Consider the following 11,149-nt stretch of genomic DNA (forward strand, 5'->3'; position numbering starts at 1 on the left):
AACATATTGTAGAGCGTCTAGTCTGATAAACCTGGTGTAATGACTAGCATGGAGTGAGAAATTGGCTCCCAGAAAACCCCCACAGAGGTCCGTTCATGACCAGGAGGTGTGAAAAAGGTAGTTGGTCTAAATGCAATTAAAAGCTTAATTAAATTTATTTTAAGAATTATTTAGATAAATTGAAACATGATTACTGAAGAATACATGCAAAACCAGTATGCAGCATGCATCCACTATCGTCTCTCCACACCAAGCAGCATGGGCAGCAAAAGGCAACCAGTTTGATATGGGAGCAAAACAACCTTTCTCTAAAACTCGTGAGTTCCAAGAAGTTTTCTTATGCTATATGGTCTGATATCCCTTACAACTCCTATATCATTAAGCTTTGAATCACATGGAGTATCAAAGAAGCATTCCAAGCAAGGTTGGTCAATAACATTACACACAAATGTTTTTTTTCTTCGTTTCTCATTTACAAAAACATACTGTTAGATCCTTGATAGAAAACAGCAATCTTTTTTCAATGTTGAAACAAAAGCGGAATTTGACTTTGGAGTGTATTTAAATTTGGACTTTTCAAGCGCTATTGCACATTTCGTTATTTGCAGTATTGCATTTTGAGTTCTTTAAACACTTTTCTTCAATTTATGGAGGTGATTTTCTAATAGAAAGGCAGATATTTTGTACAGCGAGGTTCCAAAGTGTTCCACATCATCAGCAATATGGATCAGGGCATGTACATTGTATGAAGTAAAGGTTTCTCTATAAAGGATCTTCCCGTCTTTAAAAAAATAAACCAGTAACTGCATGTCTGGCATAGTCAAGATATCTGTTTCGAATTTATTCATTTTTGCTCAGTAAACTTGACACAGCATATGTCAATCTATCTAAATGTAAAATACCTGAATCAACCGACTTTAACACTCCTGTGTAGAGCAAAACAGTCTAATTTATGATGTCTTCCACTTATCCAGTTCATAAAGTGAGAGTTTCTGTCTTGCAAATTCCCTGGCATTTTATCATTTAACAACAACAACAACAATACACACTTTAACAGTTTTCCACTGCGCATGCGCGAAATCAATATCCGGTAAGAGTTGTCTTTCTTGAAGTGCGAGTAAGAAATGAACATGGCCCTGACCTGTGCGGTACAGAACTGTTCTAACGGCTCTTATTGGCTAAATAGATGGAGAAAACAACTTTGTGAGACGTGTGGTTGTCTGCATAAAGACAAGAGTTGCATCTGTGCTGCCCCTTTTAGGTAATATACCATTGTTTGACTTTTTTGACGATATATAATGAAGAAAATTATGGGATGTTACACATTTTCGTGTATGCATTTTACTATTATTATTTTATTGTTATTATATTATACTGTCATTTATATGTAATGTATCAAGCGCTTAAGTATATATTTCGAGAACATCCAAATAATTTTACTTCTTAAAGTGGAATAGTCACTTGTGTTAATGCCTTGTAAGTTGTAAATTGAATGTGGCATTCTGATAACATTTAAATAAAGGTATTTTTCGGAAGCAAAATTCAATTTTGTTTCCCATATGAATGCGATTATATTGATTTCAAGAACATGGGTGTTGAAAGCAACATTTGTCAACTCATTACCATCCTCTTTCAGACTGTTCACCTTTCCAACGGTAAAGAAGAACCCAGAGCGACGTGAAAAATGGAAGCAACTCATAGGGCGAAAACAAGGAAGTAAACTTTGGTCACCACCAAAATACTGTCGTGTTTGTTCAAGGTATATGTGAAGCAAGTTGTTATTAACTAAACCTCAAGCAATGATTAATTTACACATGTATTGGCTTAACTGTACTTATTTCATCTGATGCCATTGAAGTACAATTGTGTAACTAACATGTCATTAGTATACAACAAACAATAAATTAGTTAATTTCTTTTAAGGCATTTTGTTGACGGGGAACCGACTCTACAAAATCCACTGCCAACCCTTCATCTTGGTTATGACGATGCTTCGAAACGGGTAAAGCGGATGAACCAGTTCGAAGCTACAAAACACATGCCTAAACAAAAGCGGTGCAAAATCTTTGCGGATGAACCTGCGGAACCAGAATTTACTGCTACACCAATCTATGAAGATCCAGAAATTCCTCAATTGACACAAGCACTTTTGTCATTTCCACCTCTTTTAGTTCTTATTACAGTCATCCTTGTTATGTTTAACTTTCTAATAATTCAGTACCAAACTATTCAAAAACAGAAGCAAGAAATTCAAAGATTAAAAGATACCATTCAAAAACACTGAAATCATATGAACTCAGAACAACTGCTGGTGTGTGACAAAGATGTCCAGTTTTACACTGGCTTGTCAACTAAATCTATCTTCAACAAGCTACACTCATTTATAAGTCCCTTTGTGAATAGGAGATGGACTGGTGTCACATCTATGATAAAGAATGTTCGAAAATTTAAAGCTAAATCACGCTATGGGCCAGACAGGAAATTGACCTCAAAATGTGAATTTTTGTTGATGTTAATGAAAATCAGGTTAGGACTACTTAATGCAGACCTTGCAAAACGCTTCAACATTTTGGAATGTCTTGTTTCAAGAATTTTCCTTGCATGGTTGCGGGCATCTAGCTTAGCTCTTAAAGCTATGGTGTATCTGCCTGATGAAGAGACCCTGATAGCAACAAAACCAGAGCGCTTCCGTAAACTGTCATCCCTACATTCAATAATAGACTGCACAGAGTTATTCATAGAGACCCCCCAAAGACTTGTACCTATAAAGTGCAACTTGGAGTGATTATAAACACCATAACACTTTAAAACTGCTTGTGGCCTGCTCTCCGAACAGTTCCATCATTTTCATATCCAAGGCATATCTTGGACGAGTGTCGGATAAGGCCATAACATTGGATTCGAACTATTTGGACCTCATCCCGATGCACTGCATGGTTATGGCAGACAAGGTATTTAACATACAGGGAGAGTGCGCCTCCAGAAATATATCCCTGTATGTACCACCCGGGCGGAGAGGAACATCTCAGATGCCTAGTGACTGTGTCAGAAAAACTAAAAAAATTGCTAATCATAGAATTCTGATTTAGCAAGTGATCAGGCGGCTCAAAACTTTTCGTATTCTGGCAAATGAGCTTCCAATATCCATTGTGTCTCACATTGATGATATCCTTGTGGTTTGCAAGACATAGTAAAATGTGTATGGTAAACATTATGTTCACCTATTTGACAGTGTTTGTAATAAGTTGAAATTGATGGTACTGCATACTGTAAAAATGAACTCATTTTGTCAATGTCTTTGATAACTATCTGCTTTAATACATGCATTGTAAATATTAGTGCAGTTATTATGATGTAATTACACAATAATCTGTGTTTTATTACAGTTTTCTGTTTATTCCGAAAAAATGTACACCCAATTTGAACTAAACAGACATAATAATGCTTATGCATTCTCACCATAGTGGCATATCTTTTCATTTTTAAACAGGATAAAGCTTAGTTAAAGCTGTCGACGAAAGGTAATTTTGATTCATTACAACTGTTAGGCCAGAGTTTTTTTATCTTTAGATTTACGGGAGATTTTTCAAAAATTTGGGTAAGGAGGAGGAAATAAAAATAAAAATAAAATGCATAAAATGTCCCAAAGGAGAAATAAATAAAAATAAAACGGATTTTTCTCCGATTTTTTTTATTTTTTGAATCTTCTTATATCATGAAGACAAAACACACCTTACTTGTGTCAGCTATTTCATAGGCTGAAAAAAGGGTGATAGATCACCACAAAGTTTCAAAAGCATAATTAAAAGATCCTTTTAATGACTGAAAATATTGACCTCAACACTGTGAGTTCAAGCGCTCATTGAAATTAATTGTATATATTTGTTTGAATGCATCTATGCATATGAGGTACATATATTATCAACCCATGGATTTTATGAAACATGTCAGTGTAATAAAGAAGTTTAAATGGCCAATTCTAACCTTTTGCCCACAATATAAGCATATCCTTCCCATTGTGAAGTAATCAAACATTGAACACAGTTTCAGACACGGTATAATAAGGAGGTCAAATGTGTTTTTCTGTCTTTAACGAAATAGCACCGTGACAATTTACCGTGATGTGGTTTTTATATAGAAAATATAACCAAAAAAGTAGAAGCCCTGATGGAAATTCCTCTTCACTTCAAAGTTTGACAGGGCTTACGGATACACAGACAGTCAAAATCTACATTTATGTACTTCACCAAAGAAAATTCGAGAGCATTAAGATAAATTTTGTGAGTGTTATATGTTTCAAAAAACCAGGTCTAAGAACTGATTTTAGAATCAGTCCTGAAAAATATCCTTCTAATTCCAGCTATGCCCGTTGGCAATAAGCAACGGATAAGTTTGACTTTGCACTGACTGCCAGATATCTTATGTTCAGATTTTTTCTGTTTTATCGGAAACACACACTATGTTATTATTACATCATTTTCAGTATTCTATAACGATTTAAATTCTAAATCATTATTAAACTAATTAACAACTACGAATATCACGATACCTTGTGTTTTTCTCTTCAAATATGTGATCGTAAAGCAGTGTGTTCAATGCTCCCCAGAGTCAAATTCAGACAAAAATATCCATTTTGACTATGATGAACACGATATCATTTTGCAGTTTGTGTTTGTCAGAAGCTATACATTTTTGCGCTGTAATCCAATTCATCCTTGTTAATATACGACGTGCGCCAACGACTTTTAATAGACAATACAACCCACGAATTTCTGTCTCCTTTTTTTGACCGGAAGTTTCGCAATCATTCCACGAAACGCGAACAACAAAAAAATCACAATAAAGACGCTGTTTGATTTAAATAATGAAACATAAACATCGGAACGTTTTTGTAGTAAAACATTTCTATATAGCTGCAGAAATTGTGAGAAATAAGGGGTATGACAAAAAGTACTTTCACTTTTAACAGGACGTTGTTATGGTAACGGGTACCTGTTCTGTTTCCCCGCGTATTTCCGACTGGTTACGTGGTTTGTGCAGTAAAAAGACCGATAATGAATGACAATTGGTACACCAGTTGGTTCTGAGATATGGGTTATAGAACACTAATTTTATTTTTTTTCTTAACCTTGGAGCAACGTTCGTCGGAAAAAATAAAACTACGAAAATGAATTTTATTTTTATTTGGGTTTTGCAATATTTAGGTACGGCGCTCCCGTAAATCTAAAGATATAAAAACTCTGGCCTTAGAATGATGGAGCTTACACGCTGTCTTATTTATGTTATTTACCATAACTCCTATCATTTTGATTATTACTGCGTCAATGTTAAACAACTATTTTGTACAGATTTTAAAGCTATGCCATCATCAAATATTGAAAGAATGAAAGAAAAAACATATAATTTAATTCCGACCATTATCAGCAAGGAGCATTATAGAAATGAGATCATGCAAAAATATAAATAAATATAATGACTATAACATAAAATAAGATTTATTTAAAGCTGCACCCTCACAGATTGCTTCTTTTGACAACTTTTTTTGTCTTCATTTGAAAATGCGTTTTTGTGGCAGAACCCCTGACATACGCTTTAAGAAAAATGACATTATCGGCAGTTGCCCAAACAATTGAGATATGTTGAAGTGTAAGTCAACTTATATGACTTAATTGAAGGCACTGATGAATTGTGAGAGTGCAGCTTCAAACATTGAGAACAATAACAATGATGTGACAGGGTATGATCATGTGAAAATAGAACGCAGCACATACATTAATGATTCGAAAAGATGCAAGAAGAATTAAAACTACTTGCATTATTTCATGTAATAGCACATCGGTAGCAACATATTTTAACAGCAAATAATGTTTTTTAAGCATTTAATTCTAATAAGGCAAAAGGGTGCCTTAGCTTCACTCCAAGCCAGAAGGGTTATCAAATAAAAGTATACAAACAAATTTATCCCAATACTATTGAACATATGTTTCTGAAACCCTTCATAAGTATATTAATTACTATGACGGCAAACACTCATGTTAACATTTACTTAGATCATATATTTTTTAAATCTAATTTCACCACTGAATGCTAGTAAAAAATATATATCGGTGTAGATGAAACTGCCATTTAATGGTATTATGCACTTGAATTTCATTTTTGTCAGTTTTACACTTTTTGCAGAACCACTTGAGAGCAATGCTCACTAACTCATCTGTCACCCCAGCACAAACATAATGTGTCCAAACACTACATCCATCACACTGAACAGACTGCTCATTCTCACTTTGTGGCTCTTCCAAACAATCCAAACCACATATACCACATATACCACAGAGGAATACAAGTGTCTTTGACTCAGCCTTTCTGGTTTTCTTTTTCCGCTTCAATGGCTGTGTGCTGATTGGAATCAAAGCACGTCATGCTTCATCTCTGTTAGAAGGCTGATCATTCCTGTTCAACCCACAGATAGCTTGGAACATGTGTTTAGTCCAAAATGAACTAAGACTCTTTTCTAGCGAAGACCAAAATTGCATGTCAAAACATACTCTGACAGTAAGACTGCCATGTAAAGTATAAATGAATAGGTCACAGAAGCTTCGGCCAAGAATGCCCATTTGATCCTTTATTTGGAAATAGTAGGGGTGTTTTGAATCGAGCACTATTTTGCCATTCTCTTCAAGAAGATATTTAATATTATCTACTGTTGGAATTTGGTCCTTCACTGTCTCTGGACTCTTAACTTCACATAGGCCTTTGCCAATCACATTGGACAATTAAGTCAGGACTGGCAGCCAAATATGGGTGTTTCAAGGGAACAGTCAACCCACTCTCTCTAGCATTGAAATTCCTGTGTTTCTTCATGGAGAGAGTGTATTTCTTCTTGGCCATTGGTTCTTATGACGTTCCATGCTTCATGGCAAGACTTGGATCGAAGGATTTTTTTCCTAGAAGTGTGTCAGTCAGGGCAGTCACATTTGCGTCTTCATCCTTTTGAATAGTTTTAGCACGACTGGCCACCAGATGAAACAGACTGGCAGTAATTCTTCCCTTACGCTGATTGTGCCATCCTTTGGAGGATGCTTGCTCTACAGTTTGCTTGCTTATGTTATCACTCTCTTCTTGTGTCATTGATAAGGCTTTCACCACTGATTCTATGGAATAATCAGGTTTTTCTATCTCGCTCAAAGTCACATCGACAACTGATTTTGGCAGTATGACCTTGGGTGTAACATGTCTTTTTCGTTCTTGCAACTGTCCAAAACACGAATCACTGGCATCTTCTTTTAGAATACTATAGAGAACCTTCCTCATAGACCCCTCATCTTTAACCATTTTTGTCTGTTCCTTATTTAGTGGAGTAAAGTTTTTTCTTTGTTTTCTCTTTTCATCTTCCTGGCATCACTCTTTGCCATAGGATGATTTGGTCCAACTCATTTCTCTTGCCTTGAAAGGCCTCATCACTGGCTTTGTTCTAGGAACATTCCATGTAGCAAGGACACTGGTTTTGGACTTCTTGGTGATGCCTCTTTTCACTGCATCTTCGACACGAAACAGAACACCAGCAACATGATTGCAGCAGCCTAGCATGCCAGCTGCACAGCTGCAGTAAGACACCAAAACTCTCCCACCAACACAAGCTGGTCTGTCTTTTTCTACTACTATCCATGTGTCATATGCTTTTTTGTTTATTGCCATTGTGGTGTCACTTTGGCTTTCGTTATACATTTGTCACTAGTCTCACTAATGTCATGCATATGCACTTCTTTGGCCCAGCCACATTCAAAATACCTGTATGCTTTTCCTTCCTTGTATTCATTCAACAACCTATGGACTATCTCACTAGAAGTCATTTCATTCCAGTACTCTGCAATGTCTGTAATGTAAACCTAGGGCCAGGTAGCTAAGCCATCCTTCTCACATTTCCATCCAGATGTCAATGAAAAGGGGTCCGGAATCACTTCACCTCCAGGGTTAAGCTTAGCCTTGTATTTATGCTGAAGACGATGTTCTGCGAGCTCAGCGTTGGCGTCTACTGGCAGGTTTTCTTCCCAGGCACAAAATGCCCTGAAAAATCAAGATCTTGTTTTGAACAACTGATACAAAATTAAAAAATATTTATACATTTCATGGATTTTTTTTTCTCATGTTCATGAACATGTAATGAAAAGAATGCACCAGTTAATTGTAACACCCCACCCCCCACCTCCAAGGTCCGGGGTATACTGGGGGAAATGGACCATATTTTAACGTTTCAGGTTGCCCTGCAGTGCTGAGTAAATGCAGTGGTTTTGTTTTAGCTTCGAAATATAGCGGGGAATGGGCCTTACCTAGGTATCCTGGGGTGCGGGGACATTTGGCGTGGAATTTTACCAGCAGTTTGTCCCCGCAGGCCCGGGATTTAACTGGGATTGGCTGGACTCTAAGTCAAAGTCCCCACTATTCCTCAGACTATGTGGGCGTGGTTACAATTGACTTGTGCATATAAGCATATACTGTAGGTACAAGCAATGAGATGCAAGTCACAGTTCAATATTTAGTTCTTCCAATGACTAACTTTTGACAATTTTTACCCATCTCAGGGTGACCTATCAAACATCCTTTATTTAAATGCTGAAGCAATAAATAAAAATTAAATACACTGTCAAAATATTTTTTGCATAACATAACTTTTCATTCTTGACAGTATGGTTGTATGGTTTTAAAGATAACCATCGCCATTTTCACGAAAAAAATTTTTTTGTCACTGTCAACAAACATGGTGGTAGAAAATGCCGGACGATTTTGACATTTTTTCTATGCGTCTTTTAACCAAAAACATAGATTAAAAGTTTTTTCCTCGTACTTTTCACAGATTTTTTTCCCTGCGTCTAATACCCCCTATCGTCTTATACCCAGTCATTTACGGTAATAATGATTATATATACAGACAATAATATGAATAATGATATTTCTTTCATTAGTTCTGTTAGAGTTATATCTGTAATATGCACTGACAGAAATAGTTTTCCACACTTGCTAAAAAAAACACACAGACTCATACAGGTGACAGTGGTGGGTGGGGTGCTCTATATTTAACCTTTTTATTTTTTTATACTTACATTACTTTATCTAAAGCATACATCTTTTAAATTTAAATGATGGAATGACTCTCACAGCTTTAAAAATATAAACCGTATCACGATAAAACAATCATATAACGTTTCCTGTAAACAGAGAAAATATATATATGTATATATACAAACCTCGCTGATAACTCATCAAGGTTCCCATCCACTGGCTTCTTTCTTCTAGACAAATACACTTTAATAACATGTAATGACCACATTTTAAACTTTTTAATCGTCATTTCACTCAGGTCATCCATTTTCACACTTTATATCTGTCAAATATTAATCAGAGCGTAGCATACATTTACATATCAAGCAAGATGGCGAATTTTTACTCGTACATCCGGGTACTTGCAAAAGTTGTAACGAGCCTTCCGAAAACTGTTAAAGCGTGTATTACCTTTATTTGCCATGGTAACATTTGTTACAACAGACTTTAACATTGAAGGATTTTAGGGGGTGGTATGAAATGCAGATAACATAGAGATAGAGTAACGCAGATATTATAGACAGAGAAGGGTTTTATGAAATGCAGATAACATATACACAGAAGGCCATGGACAAACGCAGATAACATATCATAATAAGGATTTCTTCAAACGTATTGTTTCAAGTTATGTTGAACTTAGAAGTAAAAAACAACAACAACAGAATACTGTACAGTACTGGTAGTGTTTTATTTTTAAATAAGAGTTTATCACATTTAATTTTGATAATAAAAGGCTTATTTTGGTATGTAGGATTTATGTGGATGGGAGGATAAGCTAGGGACTTTCTCGGGAGTATTGCTGGTGAGCGAGTTTGCAGTTTCCTGCATGATGCTGGCCTCTGCAGTAACCACAGATGTGCGGGTGTCTGCAGCATGTAAATCTACAATTGCCTGCTCTGGCATTGAAAGTCCAACAGCCATTGTCAAGAAACCTATTCTGCTGTTTTGGATTTGCTTGGGTTGCCCAGCTGAGGGACTCGGTTTTGAACAAAAGTAACGTTTTTGACCTGTTAGATGAGCTTGAGTTGTGACCATTACCCAAAACTCAGTATGCTATCTATTCCAGGGAATGACCTGATGCTCTCAGAACAGACAGAACTGCATATCGTATTGTTGCAATGCCCACACGTCATGTATTTGGGCAAGACTCCGGACAAATTCTGCATATTTCATTAATGCAGGTGTTTCATGGGGGTAATGTGTGGCATATATGGCTACAAAACGGTGAAAAGCAGAAGTCCACATCTTGATAGATGTGATCTTCTTCGGCCTATGAAACTGACTTGTGAGAATCAATCAAATTGTAATGTAAATTTGCTGTTGGAGTCCACATGTTGAAGTGGCACAATGCAAAGTCAACAAATCTGTTTTGTACAATCTTTTGCTGGATTGATTTGAACTGGCTTGAACAGCAATAGGAGTAGAAATTGATTTGACAAACTGGAGGCCATTACCTCCCGTAATGCCCTGGGTGTGATGGGCAATCAGACCATCCAAAGTGCAGTCTTCATCGGAAGACAGTTCACTAGCTGTTCCATCCTCATTTCAATAATTGTATAACCGTATAACGCTTTATTTATTTTGTATCGGTGTGAGTATGGTAAATAATATAGTAAGCATTGCATGCTTTTAAAAGTACTTTATTTTGGGATGTAATTTCTTTCAAGTCCGATTCATTTAACTTTTTCTGTACAATAGATGAAATAGCAGTTCGGGGTTTGTTAACTTTAGCGATAAACACCTCTAGTTGCTGTTAATAAAGTTCCATGCCTTTTAATTTCAGGGCTCCGACTCTCTTCATTCCTTTTAACGTTGTTTGAACTGTTCTGTCCTCATTTCAATAATTGAATCACAGTATAACAGTATAACACTTTATTTCTTTCTTATCATGTTTCGTGTGTGAGTATGGTTAAAAGCTGAAATTAACAATAAAACTGATTGTAAAGAACAGAAAGACTTAAATATAAAATATAGCGTACAAAATGAAGTTCTCTATCAGATATAAACATGTGGGAGAAATTACGTATTGTAAAGAATAACAGTTAGTGATTCA

General features: G+C 36.0%; 1 protein-coding gene across 1 annotated transcript; it reads left to right on the forward strand.

Moving 5' to 3' along the window:
- The first annotated feature begins 1,010 nt into the window (after positions 1 to 1,010).
- On the forward strand, positions 1,011 to 3,250 carry LOC128226443 (uncharacterized). The gene is given in 5 exon segments (XM_052936317.1): positions 1,011 to 1,261; positions 1,637 to 1,759; positions 1,924 to 2,055; positions 2,290 to 2,746; positions 2,748 to 3,250. Coding segments are annotated over 5 exon segments (1,191 nt in total). The 5' UTR covers positions 1,011 to 1,124; the 3' UTR covers positions 3,090 to 3,250.
- Positions 3,251 to 11,149: the final 7,899 nt, after the last annotated feature.

The sequence above is a fragment of the Mya arenaria genome, chromosome 3, assembly GCF_026914265.1.
Source record: "Mya arenaria isolate MELC-2E11 chromosome 3, ASM2691426v1".
Lineage (NCBI taxonomy): Eukaryota > Metazoa > Mollusca > Bivalvia > Myida > Myidae > Mya > Mya arenaria.